The 23,912-nt window shown below is 41.5% G+C and overlaps 1 protein-coding gene and 3 long non-coding RNA genes across 44 annotated transcripts in view; 2 read left to right on the plus strand and 2 right to left on the minus strand.

The window, feature by feature from the left end:
* Positions 1–15,713, minus strand: part of LOC144335604 (uncharacterized) — a 60,880-nt gene extending 45,167 nt beyond the window's left edge. Inside the window, exons 1-2 of one of the 2 annotated variants that reach the window (XR_013406553.1) lie at positions 14,881–15,713; positions 11,173–14,609 (exon numbers count right to left, since the gene is read on the minus strand). This is a non-coding gene — a long non-coding RNA (uncharacterized LOC144335604). Of the gene's footprint in view, positions 1–11,154; positions 14,610–14,880 lie in introns of both variants that reach the window. The other variant, XR_013406552.1, reaches the window with a different exon arrangement.
* Positions 1–23,912, plus strand: part of USP48 (ubiquitin specific peptidase 48) — a 106,190-nt gene that overhangs the window by 79,037 nt on the left and 3,241 nt on the right. For 13 of the 40 annotated variants that reach the window (XM_077971218.1, XM_077971025.1, XM_015130315.3 and 10 more), the window contains 6 exons: positions 1,295–1,425; positions 2,048–2,154; positions 4,066–4,170; positions 10,339–10,494; positions 15,588–15,713; positions 18,449–18,497. In XM_077971218.1, the coding sequence (XP_077827344.1) occupies positions 1,295–1,425; positions 2,048–2,154; positions 4,066–4,170; positions 10,339–10,494; positions 15,588–15,713; positions 18,449–18,497 (674 nt within the window). Of the gene's footprint in view, positions 1–1,294; positions 1,426–2,047; positions 2,155–4,065; positions 4,171–10,338; positions 10,495–15,587; positions 15,714–18,448; positions 18,547–23,912 lie in introns of all 40 variants that reach the window. The other 27 variants (XM_077971224.1, XM_077971035.1, XM_077971038.1 and 24 more) reach the window with 7 other exon arrangements.
* On the minus strand, positions 16,818–21,924 carry LOC144335600 (uncharacterized). Its single transcript, XR_013406550.1, has 4 exons — positions 20,831–21,924; positions 20,115–20,501; positions 17,189–19,801; positions 16,818–17,092 (listed from the first exon to the last, which is right to left on the minus strand). It is a non-coding gene; the product is annotated as an uncharacterized LOC144335600 (long non-coding RNA).
* LOC144335603 (uncharacterized) lies at positions 20,248–23,645 on the plus strand. Its single transcript, XR_013406551.1, has 3 exons — positions 20,248–20,506; positions 20,841–22,335; positions 23,329–23,645. It is a non-coding gene; the product is annotated as an uncharacterized LOC144335603 (long non-coding RNA).

Genomic DNA, 23,912 nt, shown 5'->3' on the forward strand with positions numbered 1-23,912 from the left:
TTTCTGATGATTGATAAAGTGTGTTTAGGAAATTTCTCATCTGACATAGTCTATTTTAAGAATTTAGTCCTTTGCTGAATTGTGGGTTTCCCCCCGCTTTTAAAAGAAAAGAAAGACTACTTCTCCAGGAAAGACAAGAGGCTGCCAAGGCTATTTGTCTTTTTGCTCCTTCCTTGTCCCTCTTGGAGACAACACAGCCACCCTTTCTCCTCCCCCCGCTGCTGGTGACCAGCGCTGTGACCTCTTCCAGAATCACAGAATCAACATGGTCTTGGTTGTAGGTTTCGTTGTGCCACTGCCAGGCTTCAGACAATTAAAGGAGGAAGATAGCACGGTGGCAGAGCAAAGCCACTGCACTGGTCATCTGGAATTCTAGGGTCTTAGAACCAAAATTTTATTCCATGCTTTAAGTACTTCCAGAGGTGTTCATCTGTGAATTTCTCCCCTGATTTTACGAAAAATCATATATGCGAGAAGGTAGAATGCTTCCAACATTGTCAGAAAAATCAGGAAAAGGAAATTGGAACACATAAATAAAAATGCCGTTGGGGTTAAGCTAGAGTTTTATTATTCATATTTCAGTACTTTAACATCATTGAAGGGACTTGAAAGTTTATATATTCTCTACATTTTCTCCCTACCTCTTTTTCTCCCTCACTCTCTGCATCCCTCCTTCCCTGTTACTCTCTCTCTTGCTCTCCATCTCTCTTCTGTTTCCTCCCTCCCTTTCTTCCTGTCATTGTTATTACTGCAAATGTCAGACTTCAGGAAAATATACCAATAAGCAAATGTGTGTTACCAGTCAGTTTAAAAGTTAAATGGTTCAAGTATGATTAAAGGCCCCACAGTGCTTATCCTTCTGTTGCTACTTCTCTCTCTGTCTCCCACCCTTCCTCTAGCAGGAACCACTGTCGTGAATTTATAGAGTTTATCTGTCTCAGAAAGTATTCTGTTAAAAAAAAATACATGCACATAATGTCTTGCATATTTAAAACTTTTTATATAAATGGCATCATACTGTATTTATACTTCTGCAACTAACTTATTTTACTCAATTATGTTTTTGAGATCTAACCATGTTGATTCATGTAATTTCAGTCCATTTAGTTTCGCTGCTGTGGTAACATTCCTTTGTATAAAAAACTATTCTTTGTTGATGATATGTATCTTTTCCCTCTAATTCCTTTGGATTAAATGTTAGTGTTGATGGTTTTGGTTTAGCAGACTAATGGATTATGTTAATTCTTTTAATTTCCATGTGTCTTAAGGCATGTTGTGTTTTTTTTTTGCACAGTATAGCTCTCATATGGCCCAGTGAGTGGCAAATGATACAAAAGCTCTTTGTTGTGGATCATGTAATTAAAATCATGAGAATTGAAGTGGGAGATGTAAACCCTTCAGAAACACAGTATATTTCTGAGCCTAGTAAGTTTTCATATTGCTTTTGGTTTCTGTAGTTAAGAGCTGACATTTTAAAAAGAATGGGTGTATCAGTGTTGTCTGCTTAAAGATCGTGTGGCGGTCCCAACTCCCTAGGTGGCAACTCTCATTATAATCATCTCATTATTTGTACGTTTCTTTATGGACAGTAAATGGATTTCCTTATCATTTGCATGTAATAGAAAATATTATTAAGAGTTTGGGCCAGCACACTAGCTCACACCTATAATCCTAATACTTTGAGAGACTAAGATGGAAGGATGGCTTAAGGCCAGGAGTTTCAGATCAGCCTGAGCAACATAGCAAGACCTTCTCTCTACAAAATAATAAAAATGTAGCACATGTCTGTAGTCTGAGCTACTTGCTGAGAGTCTGAGTCAGGAGCATGGCTTGAGCCCAGAAGTTTGAGGCTACAGTGAGCTATGTTCATACCACTGTACCCCAGCCTGAGTGACACAGCAAAACCTTGTCTCAAAACAAGAAAATGTTACTAAGAGTTTAATGAATATTCACTAGTAACTTTGATATATGTTTTTAGATCTTTGATTCTTTAACAATGATTCCTCAGCCACTTCTGTTTTCCCTTTTTTTTTTTTTTTTTCCAAAGAACTCTGTCCAGAATGCAGAGAAGGCTTATTGTGTCAGCAGCAGAGGGACCTGCGTGAATACACTCAAGCCACCATCTATGTCCATAAAGTTGTGGATAATAAAAAGGTACTGGTCCCTCTTGTGGCGATGACTAGTAATGATCAAGCGTGCTCTTTGACTTGATTTGCTGTTGTATTTGCACTGAGGGTCTGCCTAGGACTGCATTTTTGTTCCTTCAGAGCTGTTTGGCATCAGAATTGAAATTGGACAGTAATTGAACAGTTATGTGATTGTATGAGAATTTAGTTTGTTATTAATTGATACATAGATATTTATTGAATGTCAGCTGTGTTCCAGGAATGGTCCCGGTGCTGAGGATACAGTGATAAAGAAGGCAGGTATAATACCTGCTTTCAAAATTATAGGGACCTAGTGAGAAAGATCAGGAATAAACTATAAATTCATATGACTTCACACAGAAATGATTGTTTTGAAGGAAATTTAGCAGGGTAAAGTGGAGGTTAGCGTGAGACAGGGAGTAACAGGAGAAGCATCTTGGAGAAGTTGTTTGTACCCAAACCCTCACTGTCAGGGATGCAGCCTGGGAAGTGTTTTCCAGGCAAAGGAAACAAAGGTCAAAAGGATAAGCCTGATGTGCTTATGCAACAGAGTGAAAACCATTGCACCTAGAACAGCGCTGTCCAGTAGAGCTTTCTGTGGTGATGGACAGGTTCTAGGTTCTGTATCTGTACGGCGCACTTCAGTAGTCACTGGCCACGTGTGGCTGTGGAGCATTCGACGTGGCTAGTGTGACTGAGGAATTTAGTAGTTGATTTAAAGTTAAATAGCTGCATGTGGCTAATGGCTACCATAGTGGCTATTGCTGATCTAGAATGAAATGTATTCCAAGAAGGGATCATGATACGGAATGAGCGACCATAGACTATCAGGTTTTGTACATCATACCTTTATCAAGACCGGGTTTATTGGGTTTTTTCCCAGTGTAGCTATAAGCCCCTGCAGAGTTTCAAGCAAGGCCATGATATGATCTGATTTATAGTTTAAAAAAAAATCACCCTGGCTATAGTGTTTGGAATTGCTGTGAGGGCGTAACAGGAATAAGAGAGGCCAGTTAGAGCCTTTTGCATTGACCTGCAAGGACAGGTGAAATCGATTGGATATATTTGGGAAGTGGAGGTGTTAATACTTGCTTGGATTGGATTTCCAAGCATTTTTATTATATTAGGGATGGCTCTTGGGTAGATCCTGACCCAGATCTCTAGATATCTTATTTATTTAATTCCACGGTTTCTAGGATTAAAGACAAAATGGAATACGTTTTATTTGATGCTCGTTTCCAAACACATTTTTTAGAAGGGTAACTTACAAATTATGCTCTGGAGGCCAAGGGTTCTGCTTTACAAGTTAAATAAACTAAGGCCTTCATTTCCTAAGTTGCCGAGAAAATGAAGTTAATGAGTATAAATGTCTCTGTTCTCCCTGTAGAATTTTCTTAAATCTCTAGTTCTCTAGTATAAAATACTATCCAATTTAGCTGTAGTTTCATTGTTCAGTTTAATACGAGCATTTCATAGTGTTCTGCAAGAGAACGCTTCTTCCATCTTTCATTTTCTCAATTCTTAAAGAGCATGTGACTCCTGCCGCTTGAATAGTTTGAGAACTTGAAAAGGCTTGAACAATCAGTGTGCTGGGGAAGGTGTCAAGCACCTTCGAACTTCTGCAAAATAACATCATTGTACAAGACTGATAGTAATAACTGCTCTGCAGAGACCTCTTAAATGTATGGTGAGCACACTAAATACTACAAGAATAAGTCATAGGGCAAAAAACCAACATGTTAAAAGAGCATAGAAAACCGAGAAGGCTTGATTCTTGATCCACTTTCCAGTCTATAATCCCACCATGATAAAGGTGTTCCTCCTCTTGATAAAGGTTGCTGGTCCCAGCCCCTACATCCTCCATAGCCTGCCTTCCTAGGGTCTGACCTACTTCTCTTTGTTGTCCTGGCACATTCAGGTGATGAAGGATTCAGCTCCAGAGCTGAATGTGAGTAGTTCTGAAACAGAGGAGGACAAGGAAGAAGCTAAACCAGATGGAGAAAAAGATCCAGATTTTAATCAAGTACGTGTTGAAGCTGCATTTCATTGTTATACTTTCTGCTGTTCTCTCTTCGAGAGCAGCCACTCAAAGCCCCTGGCCATCTCTCTGCACCCTATATGGGCTATTGGTTCTTTTCTTTCCTTTTTTTTTTTTTTTGATACAGAGTCTCACACTGTTGCCTGTGCTGGAGTGCAATGGCACGGATCTCAGCTCACCGCAACCTCCGCCTCGCAGGTTTAAATGATTCTCCTGCCCCAGCCTCCTGAGTAGCTGGGATTATAGGCGCCCATCACCACACAGGGCTAATTTTTTGTATTTTTAGTAGAGACAGGGTTTCACTGTGTTGGTCAGCCTGGTCTCAAACTCCTAACCTCGTGATCCGCCCACCTTAGCCTCCCAAAGTGCTGAGATTACAGGCATGAGCCACTGCAACCGGCCAGGATATTGGTTCTTAGCTCCCATCCTTGTCTTTCCTTAGTTTTGGTGGCATGCTACAACCGTCCTGATTTCTCATGAAAAGCCATGAACCACATGATTCCAGAATGAATATATTTCTTGCTATTAAGTAAGAAAGGCTAAAATGTAATGTGATGATTAAATTTTTAGCTGAGAAAGAAGACTAAAACGACACATATCTTGGTTTCCGGCTCAATCAGAATCTTTATGAAAAAATTATTTAACTCTGATTTTCTCATTACAAACAATAACCTTAATAATGGAGTATATGAAGTCTCTAATTAAGATGTTAATCAAGCGATCAGATCAGCTGATGTGTTAGTCTTTCATTTTTCATTGTAGCACACTTTAAATTCTTGCATTAAGATGGACTGTTTTCTGGGCTGGATGCAGTGTCTCGCACCTGTGATTGCAGCCCTTCAGGAGGCTGAGGCAGGAGGATCACTTGAGACCAGGAGTTTGAGGCCAGTCTGGGCAATAGAGCAAGATCCCATCTCTACAAGAAATAAAAAATTAGCTGGGCATGGTGGCACATGTGTGCAGTCCCAGCTACTCAGGAGGCTGAGGTGGGAGGATTGCTTGGGCCTAGGAGTTCCAGGCTGCAGCGAGCTATGATTGTGCCACTGTACTCCAGCCTGGGCAACAGAATGAGAGACCCTGTCTCAGAAAAATAAATTTAAATAAGTTTTCTGGACTGTTTTGTTAGGACTTTCTTCCTTTTTTTTTTTTTTGAGACAGAGTTTTGCTCTTATTGCCCAGCTGGAGTGCAGTGGTGTGATCTCAGCTCACTGCAACCCCTGCCTCCCAGGTTCAAGTGATTCTCCTGCCTCAGCCTCCGAGTAGCTGCGATTACAGGCATGCGCTACCACGCCTGGCCAATTTTTTGTATCTTTAATAGAGACGGCGTTTCAACCAGGCTGGTCTCGAACTCCTGACCTCATGATCCTCCTGCCTTGGCCTTCCAAAGTGCTGGGATTACAGGCGTGAGCCACCACACCTGGCCCGTAAATTGTCTTTTGAGAATAGGAGATGGTGGGACTATGGTTGATGTTGGTGGAGATAAGTTTCAGCTTCTCAAAAAGTCAGACCCCCACATTGGAGGATATTTTGTACTTTAAACTCACGGATATTCTACTCTACTTAGAGTTTTATTTTTAACAGATGAGATGTTTGTTTTCTTTCTTTACTGCTAAAATAGTGTAGTGAAATTATAGATAGCGTTCTCCCTGAAAGAATGAAAGTGTTAAAATAGCCATCTGCGGTATCTGTGACAGAGCAGAGGTATCTGGGCTTGTTGTCCTGTCTGCACGTTGATACTGTTACTTCATTTTTAACATTGATTGAGAGAGTCTGAAAAGCCCTCTTTATTTGAATCTTGGTGTGCCCAAAATAAATGTTACTTGTGGTTTCCAAACTGGTATAAAGGGATGTCACCATTTGTTTTCCATGGCTTATTGGAGCTCATAAAATAACCTCAAAACACCTGTGAAGAAGCAAAATCATGCAGTTTGTGACAGTGATCAGCCACTCTTTAAGTTGTCCTTCCTAATCTGTATTTCAGTCAGTCAACACTGGAGGGCCCTTTGCTTCAGTGCTAACCAAATCTGTACACTTGATGAGAATGCAGGTTTTCAGTTTAAAGGGGATATTTTTCTATAGTAAGTGATGCCCTTATTAAACTCTGTGTGCATATATACATCTTGTGTTCCTTGGTATAAGAAACAAGGTAAAGAAGGGCAGCAAAGTCATGTCTGCAAATGCTTGTTGAGACGTATTAGTTGACTCGGTACTAATATGTCTCCACAAGCGTTTGCAGACATGACTTTGCTGCCCGTTACCCTGTTGTCAGCTCTGTTTTCATGTCCCCGTCTCTGTGGTGGGGACATCTCTGTGGTCTATACAAGCCATCTTTCAAGCCACATTTTGTACAAACTCGATTGTGTGCTTTTTAGTTGATATATTAAAAGTGTGTGTGTATGGCCGGGCGCAGTGGCTCTCGCCTGTAATTCCAGCACTTTGGGAGGCTGAGGCGGGTGGATCACTTGAGGTCGAGTTTGACACCAGCCTGGCCAACATAGTGAAACCCCATCTCTACGAAAATTACAAAAATTTGGTGTGGTGGCATGGGCCTGTTATCCCAGGTACTGAGGAGGCTGAGGCAGGGCAGGAGAATTGTGGAGGTTACAGTGAGCCAAGATCACGTCACTGCACTCCAGCTTGGGCGACAGAGCAAGACTCTGCCTTAAAAAAAAAAATGTGTATGTATGTACATATCCATCTCGATTCAGGACTGCATTCTCTTTTGTCTGGCAGTACTGTATGTTTTAGTTATTATCACTTGGTATTATGGTTTAATAATCAGTTGGGAACCTTTTTTTTTTTTTTTTGAGACTGAGTCTCACTCCAGGCCGGAGTACAGTGGTGTGATCTTGGCTCACTGCAAGCTCCACCTCCCAGGTTCATGCCATTCTTCTGCCTCAGCCTCCCCAGTAACTGGGACTACAGACACCCGCCACCATGCCCAGCTAATTTTTTTTTTTTTTTTTTTTTTAAAGTAGAGACGGGGTTTCACTGTGTTAGCCAGGATGGGGGAATCAAATCTTTTATTGCCTGTTGTCACTAATTCTCTGTTCTCTGGTTAACTTTGTAAATTAGTTTGTTAAACTTGACATGATGTTCTTACTGTCTTTAGTTTCTGTTATTTTAAGCTTTGCTTTTCACCCTAAGAGTTGTTTAGAAAAACCATCTACATTTTCAAGTGGTTTAGATTTTAGAAAGCTAACTTTTTTTGATTATCTAGTTTTATTCATTGTGGTCATGACCACAGCAATTTTTCAAAGTGGATGTGGAATCACTCTACTTAGTTGTGGACGACAACAGATTTCACGTTTATAAATATGATAGAGAGTGTTGGGGAACATTGCTTTTTATACTATAATTATTTTTTATACTTCATAATTTTCTTCTGTCTTCCTTTTCCTTGTTTGGATGTTGTAATACTCTAGAATATTTTACATTTTGCTTTCTCACAGAAAATTTTTGGCTCACAAAAAATCTCAAGTGTAACCTTCCTCTTTGGAAAAGAATAGATAGTCCCTGAAAAATGTTCAGCATTTTCAAAATGTCACCCTCTTCATCACATATCTCAGTACATAGATAGCTTCTGTAATTGCTGCTTTAAATCCCTGAAATAAAAAATGATGTGTTTCTGCTTGTCCTTAGTGGAGATAAACAAATCCCCTTTCCTCTTTTCTCTAAGCTAGATAAACCTAACTCCTTTGACTTCATCTAAAAATTTAGGTTCATCTAAATTTAGGTTAATACTCGGTATTGGGTATCACTTAGGTAATTGAAAACCTTCTAAAACCAGTGGGCTGGTTTTTTTGTCAGTTAAGTTGGATTTAAATTCTCCAGATTAAGAAAGAAATAATTCCAGGAAAAGCCTTTAGACCCATTTAAAATCAGTGTTATTAAAAAAAATCTGTCTTGCTTGATGCTCAGAGTTTTGTTTTTTGGTTGTTTTGTACTTCTAAAATAAAATTATATGTTAATGTAGTTATTTTTCTTTATATTCCTGATTGTAGAATTTGGGTTCAATTTGATCTTTACTTTCAACAGTTGAGATTGAGAAAAATGTTTCATCAGCTTTCATTGTATTTTTTTTTAACCCATATGTGCATTTAACTTTTTCTCGTGAATCTTAGAATCACCCAATTGCCTATGTAGATTCAGGGCTAGAGCTGAACTAGCCTCAGGCGTGTCTAGCCAGTGGTAGGCACCCTGAACAAATGCTCTTCTGTGTTCGGGTCTTGATCACCTTCTGCTTTGCAAACTGTGGAGCTCGTGAGTAATGAATACGTGGCATCTGTGTCCATAATGACCACTAAACCGCTCTGCTTATGCACAGCTGACGCTCATTGACAACTGTGGAAACCAGAGCCAGGGCCTTGAGGTTACCTCATCCAGATTTAATTAAACCAGAGGAAAAGATTTTCTTAAAAATCCTGCTGCTTTTATTCCCTGGCCTGGTTGGCAGAAGAATCTCCCGTGTGCTTCTCACCCATCCCCTCACCGGCCACCACCACCACCACCTTTGGTACAAAAAGCAGAAGAATCTTGATCGTTAACCTCTTGATGAGGGATTTATAGGAGTACTTTAGAGGACATTTGGTCCTCATCTATTATTTTTTTCTTGACTAGTACCGTATATATCATGCATACCCATGGGCATCCTTTTTATAGCACCTTTAGGTAGTCATGGCCATGATGACATTTCCCCTCTAAAAATAAAGACAGTGTCTACATAATACTAATAATGTGCTTATAAATAAGAAAACTAACGAAAACTCCCTAATGTCCTCTAATACCCATACTCAGATATGTCTTGAACAGTTTTTTCCTCTCAAACCAGTATGTAATCAGGATATGTGTTGTTTGTATCACTTTAGACTTAGAATTTGGAACAGTTACTCTGCCTCCGGACCCCCTTTCTCTCCCTTCTTTTTTTGAGACGGAGTTTTGCTCTTGTTGCCCAGGCTGGAGTACAGTGGCGCAATCTCAGCTCACCGCAACCTCCGCCTCCCGGGTTCAAGCAATTCTCCTGCCTTAGCCTCCCTAGTAGCTGGGATTACAGGCATGAGCCACCACACCCGGCTAATGTTACATTTTTAGTAGGGATGGGGTTTCTCCATGTTAGGCTGGTCTCGAACTCCCGACCTCAGGTTGATCCGCCCGCCTCAGCCTCCCAGAGTGTTGGGATTATAGGCATGAGCCACCATGCCTGGCTCTTTCCCTTCTTGACGTTGAGCTTGGACCAGTTTGATTTCTTTTAGATTGTTCCATGTTCTGTATTTGGCTGATTGTTTCCTTATGTTACTTATTTTATTTATATATCCCCTATATTCCAATTTCTATAAATTGAAAGGTGGGCGTAAATGTTTGATTACATTCTGGTATAACATTTTTGCAAGAATATTTTATGAGTGAGGCTGTATATTTTGCCATTAGAAAAAGTGGTACAGTCTTATTTTTAGTCAAATTGTTTTTTTTTTTAAATTAAGGTTCTATATTTTATTTTTAAATTCATGGCAGTTTATACTTAGTTTCTATGTCATTCTCAAGAAGAGAAGAAAATGTTTTAAATTCAGGTTGTTCATTGAAGTTTTTCAATTTGTTATGTTTTTCTGATGTAAGGTCAGACTTAATCATTTTGATTTTAAATGTCATCTTTCTCTTTTTTCTTTTTCATAAAAGAGATGGAATCTCTGTCACCAGACTGGAGTACAGTGGTGCAATTGTAGCTCACTGCAGCCTGGAACTACTGGGCTCAGATGATCCTCCTGCCTTACCCTCCAAGTAGCTGGGACTACAGGCTCATGCCACCATGCCTGGCTAATTTTTGGTGGAGATGGGTCTTAATATGTTGCCTAGGCTGGTCTTGAACTCCTGGGATTATAGGTGTGAGCCCCCTCACCAAACTTTAAATTTCTCTTGTAACAAACATTTGAACTGCTTACATGCAGTTAGAGGTGTGTATTACTCATTCTTTTCTTCTATCAATTATATGTGAGCTTGCTAAGAAAGTCTCGTTAGTCACTACTCATTGTTTACATTGAATTTCAAATGGTTAAGGGACCAATAAGGAAACAGCTTTTGTTTGCCTGAAAACTTCATGAGCAAGGGTCACATTGTGGTTAATTTCAGTGCTTTCTTCATTTCCAATCTTCATTATAGAGCAATGGTGGAACAAAGCGGCAAAAGATATCCCATCAAAATTATATAGCCTATCAAAAGCAAGTTATTCGCCGAAGTATGCGACATAGAAAAGTTCGTGGTGAGAAAGCACTTCTCGTTTCTGCTAATCAGACGTTAAAAGAATTGAAAATTCAGGTGAGGAAGATGTTTGTTCAGGTTTGCTCTGGACTTAAGAGGGCCTTCATGAATTCCTGCTTTCCACCTGTATTTACATATATGTATGTATCTGTGTTTTTTTCCAAAAGACTTAAAAGTTTTCAAAATAGCCAAAAATCTTTTTGTGAAGATGAAAGTGAATTTTGGGTTCTGGAAACTTGGGCTGGTTCTGCAATAGCTTTCTAATAATGAGAAACATTGGGAACCACTTAATTTGTCACATGTCGAGGTTGTGCCGGGATAACTGTTCTCTCACTTTATTGTGCTCTGTGCTTTTCTTTGACCACTTAATAGGTATTGGAGCCTGTTACCAGGAACTGCTGTGAAATTTAATGGGAGATAAAAGGCAGCTTATTATTAGCGATTAGTGATTGCTTATTCACTAGGCTGTCACAGTATTTTTGGTGGCAGATAAATCTATTTGATAGAGTTGTTTTGTGTGTGTGTGACAGAGCCTCACTCTGTCAGCCAGGTTGGAGTGCAGTGGTGCCATCTCGGCTCACTGCAACCTCCACCTCCCGGGTTCAAGCAGTTCTCTGCCTCAGCCTCCCGAGTAGCTGGCATTACAGGTACATGCCACCACACCTGGCTAATTTTTGTATTTTTAGTAGAGATAGGGTTTCACCATCTTGGCCAGACTGGTCTTGAACTCCTTACCTCGCTATCTACCCGCCTCGGCCTCCCAAAGTGCTGGGATTACAGGCATGAGCCACCACGCCCGGCCTTGATAGAGTTTCAAAATTATCTTTACCTTTCTTTATGCAGTGATGTTCTCCAAATTGTTATATAGATTTATTTTAGATATGCCCTCTCCATTCCCCCACCAAAGCATGCATTGCTTTACAAATCAGTTCCACTGCTATAGTGCAGGCATTATGAAATGGTTTCATGATACTGTTATTTCTTGGTATCAATACTGACATACCATAAATAAGCATTCCAGTGGTAAATCTCAAACCCTAGGCAGAAGGAACTGATAAATTCAAGATGTCCATGAAAAAATCTGGCCTCTAATCTGTTTCAGTCACTGATAGATATCCAAAAAGTTGACCAAATTTCCTCCTTTGCTACTTTTATGTGGCATAGTTTACTGGTTACACATTTTTCTTGTTGCTGATATTTATCATTGTAATCGAGGCAAAAGTACAGGCTTCCTTTGAGGGTGTTATGTGTTCCAGATTGTCCTGACAACAGTATTTCCCTTGGTTGAACCCATGGCTCTGAAAATAAGTGTGTTGGCATAATATCTTCACTCTGTTATTGTACCTTTTACATCTAAGAAACCTTGTTTCTATCACTGACTTTCTGCCTGTCATTGGGAAACCTCGAACATTCAAAACCTTTAAATTACAGAAAGAGCCCCTGTGCATAAAGACATTTTTTAAAGCCTGTGCTGCTTTTATTATGGACTACAATTTTTGAAGAATAAACCAGAAGTCAGCAGAAATAACCCTTCCGTCTGAGAGCATGTTACCTGCCCGAATGAGCTGCTAGAACATGGCAGCTGTTCACACAGCCCTCAGAGGTGTTCTTCCTGAATGGCTCTCTCATCTCCCACTCTTGCTTCAGGGACTACCGCGGGCCAAACAGAGTCAAAGAAAGGGCAGTGAAAGGTCTTTCCCCTCACTACATAGTGGTGGGAGCTTGTGATGCTTCAACTAGATATGAGCCTATTTGCCTGGTAGCGTGGATAGCATCAGAGTTTGTGGTGGGCATGTGCGTGATCCGCAGCTGGTGGTGGTGGGTGATTTTCTTAAGGCATATAATTTGTGTTTTAGTGTTTGATGGAGCCTTTCCTCTGGGGATACTGCATTTCTAAGTTAATAGGATGACAACCATTGCAAATCTGTAAATGTTTGTTTCTAGACATATCTACCATATACAGTTGCTTGAAACCTTACAAAGCTTGCTGTGTCTAATCAGTAATTCATCCACCTTTGATCCCATGAAGTTAATGAAGTACAATTTGTTCATCTCCTTTCTCAAAAGATGTTCAGTGTTTAATTGTATTATTTCATTTTCCCAAAGATAGATCTTTAGTGGGTGGGTGGTATTGCCTGCCTGAGAAAGTAGAATATTTTGGCACAGAGGTGAAATGCCTGGCAGCTGAGGCGATTGCTTCTGTATTTTCTTTTTTCAGCCCCACACACCATCACAAGCAGAGGAGAGCCACTCCCTGATAGCAACAGGGTTTTCATGGTTCCTGTTAGCTCCACAGACCAGGAATACCGCACCTACTCGTTAAGCAGACCTCTATCATGTTCTTTATACTCAGGCATTTTCCTAGCACTTAGAGTTTAAGGATTATTACCGTAGGCCTCCCTGCCTTGGTTGGCCTGTTCCATCTTCTCCTCACTAGTAGCATGTGTTCATCTTTCATGGTGACTCGTCTGTGAAACCTGTCTTGGCCCCTTTCATGGAACTGACTGTCCCGCTGTGCTCACTAGATCCTGCACATACCTTCTGCTACTATCCTCACAACTTTGTTTTGACCTCACTCCTGGGAACCCCTCCAGGGCGGGATTATTCACTTTTATATTATCAGCACCTAGAACAGTACTTGACACATGGTAGCTTCTTAATAAATGCTTCATTAGTTGTTGACAGCACCTCAGTGTCCTTGTCCATTCTCAGAATATAATGTGTGAACGTCAGCCCCTCCGTTGTGGCACTTGTGTCTAGAGGTATCTGCTATTTGTCCAGTTTCATAGGGTAGTACAAAAACACTTAGCATTTAGGGGCATGAACAAGCATTTCTGCAGTCCAGCAGCTGTGACGTTATCCATGTTAAGTTAGCATCGCACACATCCACCGTAGCTCCGCTCGATCTTCATGGTTCCAGAACATTTGCTGGTGTAGGGCTGGATATGCCTCTGCTTGATGTTTGCATGCTGAGCTGGCTTGGGTAGAACTGTCCTATCAGTACTTCCTGCTTATTGCTTCATGAAGACCATTGATGATGCCAGTGCACTTTTCATTGCTAGCCACAATGTTAGTTCTCCCTGCCTGCTTTTTGGGTGCTAATGTTCTTTTGAAAAATCCAGGTAAGATTCTGTCCCAGCAGTTAGGGAGGAGGCCAGTGCTGTTATATCTTTGTTCTTATTTGTCTTTGGTGCCATTATTAAAATCACTTTTCTGGTCCCCATCACGCTGGCCTGTCAAGCTCTTGGGCCCTGTTACACACGCAGTTCAGGGTTGATTTGTGAGGCTCGTTTTGTCTTTCCACATCCAAAGAATAGAGTACAGGAAAGGGCAGAATGGTTTTCCCATGACATCATGGATGGTGGCGTAATATAAGATACATGTAATAGCATACATTTTATGGGTAAGTTAAAAAGCATACTAAAGTGAATATTCTTGGACTTGTCTACCGAGTTAAGAATTAAAGGTGTCATTGAAGGTTACCTGTGTTTGCCTCTCTGAGCCCAACTTCTGCTTGCCCTCCAGAGGTAAACATGACCCAGAAATGATAAAATTTAAAAAACCTTTCTGAATTTGTAAAAACATCTAAATATTATGAATACCATTATTTTGGAATGTATGTATGTATTTTTGAGACAGTGTCTTGCTCTTTCGCCCAGGCTGGAATGCAGTGGTGCAGTCTCGGCTCACTGCAACCTCTGCTTCCTGGGTTCAAGTGATTCTTCTGCCTCAGCCTCCCGAGTAGCTAGGATTACAGGCATGTGGCACTACTCCCAGCTAATTTTTGTATTTTTAGTAGAGATAGGGTTTTGCCATGTTGGCCAGGATGGTTTCGAACTCCTGACCTCAGGTGATCCACCTGCCTCAGCCTCCCAAAGTGCTGGGATCACAAGCATAAGCCACCACACTCATCTGGAATGTATTTACTTTTTTTTTTTTTTGAGATGGAGTTTTGCTCTTGATGTGCAGGCTGGAGTGCAATGGCATGATCTCGGCTCACCACAACCTCCATCTCCTGGATTCAGGCAATTCTCCGACCTCAGCCTCCCGAGTAGCTGAGATTACAGGCATGTGCCACCACACCCAGCTAATTTTGTATTTTTAGTAGAGACGGGGTTTTGCCATATTGGTCAGGCTGGTCTCAAACTCCTGACCTCAGGTGACCCATCCACCTCGGCCTCCCAAAGTGTTGGGATTACAGGCGTGAGCCACTGCACCCCACCATATTTAATTTTTAACACTTGGCCAGAACTGGGGTGGGGCATATGGTCCCTACCCTTCAGAAATTCATATTTTGCTTCCTAGAGGCAAGACTCAGTCTAAGAATATGTGACAGTTCCAAGGGCTGAATTATATACCCCAAGCCATTTGCTGAAGGAATAAGAACAAAAGAGAGAATTTAAAGATGGTTTTAAGAAAGAATTGTGGGCCAGGTGCAGTGGCTCATGCCTGTAATCTCTGCACTTCAGGAGACTGAAATGGGAGGATTGCTTGAGTCTAAGAGTTCGAGACCAGCCTGGTCAACATAGCAAGACCTCGTGTCTACAAAAAAAATTAAAAATCAGCCAGACATGGTGGCACACATCTGTAGTCTCAGCTACTCAGAAGGCTTAGGTGGGAGGATCCCTTGAGCCTGGGAGTTCAAGGCTGCAGTGAACCATAATCGCGCCACTGCACTCCAGCCTGGGTGACAGAGTGAGACCCTGTCTCAGCACACACCAAAAAAAAAAAAAAAAAAGAAGAAAGAATTTGGACTTGACTTGTTGATGAAAGGATATGGGGCCTGGGAATGGTGGGGTGACAGTGATGACCTTGCCCAAGCCTCAGAGTAGCCATCGGCCCAGCGCCACTTTTTACTCGTTTTATTTCCCCACACCTCCATCCTTGGGAAGCTGGTAAGGTAAGGAACAAATGCATCTGTGTGTGTAATTGTTTCCTAATACTCTACCAGACCTCCTAAGGATGTTCCCGGATATATAGGGACGATAGCCTCAATAGGAGTATAACAAGTAGGCTGAGTGTAAGCAACAGTGGTTTTGTACTCTGAAGCCTTTTTGTTTTTTTAAGATTCCATACGTAATTTATTTAAATAGGGTATAAGTCTTAGTGTTTTGCATTATACGGACTTTGTCTCTTTTATATTGGCACAGATCATGCATGCATTTTCAGTTGCTCCTTTTGACCAGAATTTGTCGATTGATGGAAAGATTTTAAGTGATGACTGTGCCACCCTAGGCACCCTTGGCGTCATTCCTGAATCTGTCATTTTATTAAAGGTAAGTAAACAGCTCCTTAGCTAAAGAACTCAAGGTTTTACATGTTACATAACTATGTGTAAACTGTGTGAAATGGTGGTTAAAGGATGCATTGAGTCTTTAGCAGAGGGCAGTGGTAAATGAATGCTGTGAGTTTTTGCGGCTCAGCCTAGCTCTGACTGAGCCCCAAGAGACTTAGAGGAGGTCAGGACATCATCATGTCTTGTTCTTGTGTGTTACAGTAGGTGCTGTTATGCCACAGCATCAGCAACTGCTGGTACCCTGAGAAGGTGAAAGTGAAGGCTTTCCTTGGCCTTTCCTGGATCACCTGGATCAATTTCTATGCCTTGGTGGGATCAGGGTACATCATTACTTTCCTTTTCCCTGGTAGGGCAGGGCAGTGGTATAAATCCCACCTGCCCAACTGCTAAGCTTCACGCCTCATTTTTCCCGTTTGATTTTCTGTCACAAGGGCCCCCATTCTTCTCCAGATACAGATCTAGTTTTCATTCCTCTCACACTGTGAGGAAGGGAGTGATACTGGGTTGTGGCCCTCTGAACACTTGAGGATTGACTGTCATTCCAAAGAGGAAAGCTGAATAATCTGGTCTCAGGTCACAAAGTTTCTGGGATGTCCCCTCCCCAATGCCCTCCAATCCCCACCCCTGCTTTTTTTTTTTTTTTCCTTTTTTGGACTGGGTGGATCTGTTCTTAAAACCACACTAATGATACTGATGTCTGCAACTTAATTTGAAATGCTGCCCCCACAAAAAAAAAAGCAAAAGATGGGTAGAAGATAGACTTGTGACCAGTGCAAATAGTAACTTATTTTATACTTTAAAATATATCTCTGCTGAGATTTTCATAGTTTTTCATAGTTAAAAGTAGATTCAGCCTCCTCCGTAAGCTTTTCCCTAACTTCCGGTTCAGCAGAATTACTTAACCATACTTCATAGTATTAAAGTATCTCCTCTTTTCCTTTTGGTTCAAAAGTACTAGCCAGCCAAGCTAGGAAACAAGGGTAAAAACACAAGGTTCTGTCACAACAGTCACATACACAACTTAATGGGATTCTGTCCAGGGCATGGAAATTGGTTTTGGATTTAGCAGATATAGAAAGTAGGGACTTCTTTTTTTTTTTTTTTTTTTTTTGAGATGGAGTCTCACTGTGTCGCCCAGGCTGGAGTGCAGTGGCACGATCTCAGCTCACTGCAAGCTCCGCCTCCCAGGTTTAAGCAGTTATCTTGCCTTAGCCTCCCGAATACCTGGGATTACAGGCATGTGCCACCACTCCTGGCCAATTTTTTGTATTTTTAGTAGAATCAGGGTTTCACCATGTTGGCCAAGCTGGTCTCAAACTCCTGACCTCAGGTGATCTGCCCGCCTCGCCTCACGAAGTGCTGGGGTTACAGGTGTGAGCCACTGCGCCCGGCCTCAGTGACTTTTCTTTGACAGTGTCTTAGAAGCCCCTACTTTCACTGGGTATGGTGGCTCACACCTGTAATCCCCACACTTTGGGAGGTTGAAGCAGGCGGATCATGAGGTCAGGAGTTCGAGACCAGCCTGGCCAGCATGGTGAAACCCCATCTGTACCAAAAATGCAAGAAAATTAGCCAGGCGTGGTGGTGGGCGCCTGTGATCCCAGCTACTCGGGAGGCTGAGACAGGAGAATGGCATGAGCTTGGGAGGTGGAGGTTGCAGTGAGCCAAGATCACGCCACTGCACTCCAGCCTGGGCAACAGAGGGAGACTCTGTCTCAAAAGAAAGAAATAGAAAAGTCACTGAACCAGCCTCATTTGCCCAATTCTACCCTCCCTAAGGGCCTGATTTAGTCGCTTCCCATTGCCTCTTTTGTTTCTTGGCCAAAAGAATCCCTACTGTTCCAAATACCACCACATCATGTGGTAGAATCATTGTTCAGGTTTTTTATTTTGAACTGTGAAATGTATGCTTTTCAAACCTTGGAGCCCCAGTTCTGGTGTGATAAAGTTAGGCCCTGGAATGATGAGGCAGACCCATATCTACCCCATCCATGCACACACACCCCTCATCCCACCACCTAACCCCTCTCTCTGTTTAACATTCTGCATTTCCTGGAACTATAGGCTCTGTGAAATGGTTTTGAAAACACACTGAGTTGCTAGATCCTGATGATCCTGTCTAACGTCCTAGAAACAGCCTGTATTGTTGAATGGTTTGTACTTCACATGAGCAGCTAGAGTCTGCACTGTTCATTGGCCTCATTATCCTTGCAGCTAACCTCGTCATAAGCTCAGACATCATAAGCTTCCTCCTGAAAAGGAAATGGGTATCTTGTTCTTGCTGGTGACGTGGGACAAAAGTATAATTTTAACCTAATTGGTATTCTGAGAGGACCAGTCTAACTTTTTATTTGTACCCCTCACTACCACTACCAGTATCTTAGCTCACATTGGTTACATCAGTCTTTAGTAACCCCAGGGTGTCTAAACATTTCCATGTCTAAAAGTGTCTTTAAGAGTGGGAAAATAGTCCCCTCTGCCTTTCCTCTTCACACACACAGTGTACCATTTCTGAGGTGTTGACTCTAGACCCATAGCCACCAGGGCATCCACTGTTAAACCTGGACACCGCTGGCTGTGGCTCAAACTGAGTTCTCTACTGGACAGTGTGTTTTTGTGTCTTGTAGCAATATCACTAGTTGAATCATGGGCCATACTTCAGATTTCAGATTCCTACTCCCTTGTGGTTTTGAATTGTCTTCATTTGTTTTCTAGGCTGATGAACCAATTGCAGATTATGCTGCAATGGATGATGTCATGCAAGGTAAAGATGAATTTGTTTTAGGAATCTGCTGATTAGGTGTTAAATGGAGGTGGGATTTTAGATATTGAAGCTTTAGTGTACAATGCTTTTACTTTGCACCTCGAAAAAAGCTTCCACAAGTTATTACAGTAGAATACATTGTTTGTCTTAAAAGATCATAGAAAGGAGAGAAAGGTATCTACAAAAACTTGGAAAGCTAACCTGAGGAAACTGAAATAAATGTGAGCTCTGCCGATGGAGGAGGTCAACAAGAAGCAAAGCTAAGTCAAATTGCAGTGCCCCAGACAGGCACACACAAATTAGAGGCCCAGGTGCCTCTGAAGGTGGGAATGAATTGTGAGCCTAAAAACAAGATAACACGATACTTGTTTGGAAAACTGTATAAGAAGCAGTTAGACAACTCCCTGCCCTTCACATCCTTTTCACTTCCCCACCCCACCTGGACCTCAGATGGGCACCCAGAATTATGTGTTTCCACACTTGGAAAAATTAAACTAGAAAGGTGGGAACAAAGCCTATACCAAATAGGAGACTATCTCCTAGCCCTTTGCTCAAATTCGGGCAGCCCATTACTTACCTTCCCCCAGGTGGGAAGGGATTTCTCTCCAGGGAAACTAGTCAAAAAAATAACCAATGGATGTAAAAAGTCTGGTTCTGTATGATCAAGTGGGATTTCTCCCAGGGATGCAAAGATGGTTCAACATATGCAAATCAATACATCACATCAGCAGAATGAAGGACAAAAATCATATGATCATCTTAATAGACAAAGAAAAAGCATTTGATAAAATTCAGCATCCCTTCATGGTAAAACTCTCAACAAATTAAGTACAGAAGGAACATACCTCAATATAATAAAGGCCATATGTGAGAAACCCACAGCTGACATCATACTTAATGGCGAAAAGCTTAAAGCCTTTCCTCTAAGAACTGCAATAGACAAGGAGAGCCATTTTCACCACTCTTATTCAACATAGTATTGGAAGTCCTAGCAAAAGCAATTAGGCAAGAGAAATAAATAAAAAGCATGCAAAATTGGAAAAGAGAAAATTAAATGGTCCCTCTTGGCAGATGACATGCTTTTTTTTCTTTTTTTTAAATAGAGTCTGTCTCTGTTGCCCAGGCTGGAGTACAGTGGCACGATCTTAGCTCACTGCAACCACCACCTCCTGGGTTCAAGTAATTTTTGTGCCTCAGACTCCTGAGTAGATGGGACTACAGGCATGTGCCATGACACCCAGCTAATTTTTGTATTTTTACTAGAGATGAGGATTTCCCATATTGGCCAGGCTGATCTCGAACTCCTGACCCCCTGTGATCCGGCCACCTGGGCCTCCCAGAATGGTAGGATTACAGGCATGAGCCACCGTGCCAGGCCGACATTAAGTTATATATGTAGAAAAACCTAAAGATGCCATGAAAATACTCTTACAACAACTGATAAACATTCAGTAAAATTGCAGGATACAAAAATCAGTGTACAGAGTGAGTTTCTATAGTGTAGTGATTATCATGTTCACCTAACAAAAATCAACATACAAAAATTATAGCAGCATTACTATACACCAATAAGAACTAGCTGAAAAAGAAATCAAGAGAGCGGCTGGGTGCAGTGGCTCATGCCTGTAATCCCAGCACTTTGGGAGAGCGAGGCAAGTGGATCAGTTGAAGTCAGGAGTTCGTGACCACCCTGCCAACATGGTGAAACCCCTTCTCTACTGAAATTACAAAAATTAACCAGGCATGGTAGCGCATGCCTGTAATCCCAGTTATTAAGGAGGCTGAGGCAGGAGAATTGCTTGAACCCAGCGGGTGGAAGTTGCAGTGAGCCAAGATCACACCACTGCACTCTCTAGCCTGGATGACAGAGAGACTCCATCTCAAAAAAAAAAAAAAAAAGAAAGCAATTCCAATAATAATAGCTACAAAAAAATTAAGATTAAATACCTAGGAATAAATTTAACCAAGAATGTGAAACACTTCTACAAGGAAAACTACAAAACACTAATGTAAGAAATTTTTTTTTTTTTTTTTTTTTTTTTTTTTTTTGAGACGGAGTCTCGCTGTGTCGCCCAGGCTGGAGTGCAGTGGCCGGATCTCAGCTCACTGCAAGCTCCGCCTCCCGGGTTCATGCCATTCTCCTGCCTCAGCCTCCCGAGTAGCTGGGACAACAGGCGCCCGCCACCGCGCCCGTCTAGTTTTTTTTTGTATTTTTTAGTAGAGACGGGGTTTCACCGTGTTCGCCAGGATGGTCTCGATCTCCTGACCTCGTGATCCGCCCGTCTCGGCCTCCCAAAGTGCTGGGATTACAGGCTTGAGCCACCGCGCCCGGCCTAATGTAAGAAATTGAAAGACACAAACAAATGGAAAGACATCCTGTGCTCATGGATCAGAAAAATTAATATTGTTAAAATTAACCATATTACCCAAAGTAATCTACAGATTAAATGCAGTCCCTATCAAAATACCAATTCCTCACAGAAATAGAAAAACACAATCCTAAAATTCATATGGAAGCACAAAAGACCCTGAATAGCCAAATCTTAATCCTCAACAAAAAGAACAAACCTGGAGGCATCATGCTACCTGGTTTCAAAATATACTACAAAGCTATGGTAACCTAAACAGCATGGTGTTGGTATAAAAACATAGGACAGTGGAACAGAATAAAGAATCCAAACATAAATTCATGTATTTACAGCCAACTAATTCATGACAACAGCACCAAGAACATACCTTGGGGAAAGGGCACCCTCTTCAATAAATTTTGCTGGGAAAACTGGATATCCATATGCAGAAAAATGAGACCAGACCTCCGTCTCTCACTATATGTTAAAATCAACTAAAAATGGATTAAAGACTTAAATGTAAGACTTGAAACTATGAAATTGCTAGAATTCAATATGGGGGAAATGCTGTCAAACATTGATCTAGACAGAGATTTTAGCTGAGACCTCAAAGCACAGGGAACAAAACCAAAAATAACGAGATGGACTATATTAAACTAAAAAGCTTCTGCACAGCAAAGGAAATAATCAGCAGAGTTGAGGAGACAACCTGTAGAATGGGAGAAAATATAATCTCATTAAAAAGTAGGCAATGGACCTGAATAGATGTTTCTCAAAAGAAGACATAAACATGGCCAATAGGTGTATGAAAGATGCTCAGCATCACTAATCATCAGGGAAATTCAAATCAGAATCACAGTGAGATACCACCTTATCCCAGTTAGCATGGCTGTTATCAAAAAGACAATAACATGTAACTAGGATGCAGAGAAAAGGGAACTCTTATACACTGTTGGTGGGAATGTAAATTAGTACAGCCATTATGGAAAACAGTATGGAAGTTTCTCAGAAAACTAAAAATATAACTGCCATATGATCCAGCAATCCCACTAGTGGTATTTATCCAAAGGAAAAGAAATCAGCGTATCAAAAGGATATCTGCAGTCTCATGTTTATTGCAGCACTGTTCACAACAGCCAAGGTATGGAATCAACCTACATGTCCATCAGTAGATGCAATGATAAGATATGTTATATTTATATGTACACATACAATGGGATACTATTACTCAGCGATTAAAAAAATGAAATCCTGTCATTTGCAGCAACATGGATGAAACTGGAGGAAATTATGTTAAGTGAAATAAGCCAGGCTCAGAAAGACAATACTATATTTTCTCATACGTAGGAGCTAAAAAAGCTGATCTTGTGGCTGTAGAATGATAGTTATGAGTGGGTGGGAAAGGGGCTGTATGAAGGGAGGTTTGTTAATGGGTACAAACATAGAATTTGATAGAAGGAATAAGTTCTGGTGTTCGATAGCACAGTAGGGTGATATGTTGTATATTTCAAAAGAGCTAGAAGAAAAGATAGTGCAATGTTCCCAACACAAAGAAATGATAGGCCGGGCGCAGTGGATCACTTGAGCCCCAAGAGTTCAAGACCAGCCTGGGCAACATAGTGAGACCCTGTCTCTACTACAAATTTTAAAAAGCCAGGCATGGTGGCTTGCACCTGTGGTCTCAGATGCTTGGGAGGCTGAGGTGGGTGGATTGCTTGAGCCCGGGAGTTGGAGGCTGCAGTGGGCTGTAATCATGCCACTACACTTAAGCCTGGGTGACAGATTGAGACCCTGTCTCAAAAAAGACGAAATAATATTCAAGGTGATGGATATACTAAATACCCTGATGTGATCATTATACATTGTATGCATATGTCAAAATATCACCTGTTCCCCATAAATATGTACAAATATTATGTTTGGTTTTTATTTTTTATTTTTTTGAGATGGAGCCTCGTTCTGTCACCCAGGCTAGAGTGCAGTATGGCTCACACTGCCTCCGGGGTTCAAGTGATTCTCCTAGCTCAGCCTCCTGGGTAGCTGGGGCTATAGGCATGTGCCACCATGCCTGGCTAACTTTTGTATTTTTGGTAGAGACGGGGTTTCACTATATTGGCCAGGCTGGTCTCAAATTTCTGTCCTCAGATGATCCGCCCATCTCGGCATCCCAGAGTGCTGGGATTACAGATATGAGCTATTGAACCTGGCCTTGTTTGTATTTTTTTTAAAGCTGGTTCATGTCCCAGGCACCCTTTAGTCAATCCCACCATTGCCCACTGAACAGAGATTTCAGACATCTTTTTTTTTCCCCCAAGATGGAATCTCACTGTTGCCCAAGCTGGAATGCAGTGGCGCGATCTCAGCTCACTGCAATCTCCCCCTCCTGGGTTCAAGCGATTCTTCTGCCTCAGCCTCCCGAGTAGCTGGGACTACAGGCGCCTGCCACCATGCCCAGCTAATTTTTGTATTTTTAGTAGGGACAGGGTTTCACTATGTTGTCCAGGCTGCTCTAGAACTCCTGACCTCATGATCTGCCTGCCTCAGCCTCCCAATTTGCTGAGATGACAGGCGTGAACCACTGCACCCGGCCCAGAAATCTTTTTAGTACCTCATACTTAGGTAGATATGAGCAGCCAGATAGTTGAGGAATGAAAGCCTGGGACCAAAATTTGTCGAGGAAATAGCATAGGAAGCATAAGAAAGCTGGAAAATAACCTATAAATAATGGCCAAAAAAAAAAAAAAAAAAGCAAACAATAGGAAGAGGAACTATATAAAAGGAACATTTGGAGCATAGAAAAGAGTTCATGGAAATGTAAAAAATGATTGCACCCTGGGTTTGATACAGTAAGTAAAAAACTAAGGGTAAGACGGTCAGGAAAGCATCTAGAAGTAGGAGGGAAAGCCAGTCGAATTCACAGGATGAAGTCAGGAAGACGAGATAATGGAGCAGTGCCCACGAGATCTGAGGGAAAGCGAGTTCCAATCTAGAATTCTGTAACCCTCACACCTGATAGCCACTTGAACATATATAAGGCCTCAAAAAATTGATCTGTCATGCACCATCT

Source organism: Macaca mulatta, chromosome 1, assembly GCF_049350105.2.
Source record: "Macaca mulatta isolate MMU2019108-1 chromosome 1, T2T-MMU8v2.0, whole genome shotgun sequence".
NCBI classification, from domain to species: domain Eukaryota; kingdom Metazoa; phylum Chordata; class Mammalia; order Primates; family Cercopithecidae; genus Macaca; species Macaca mulatta.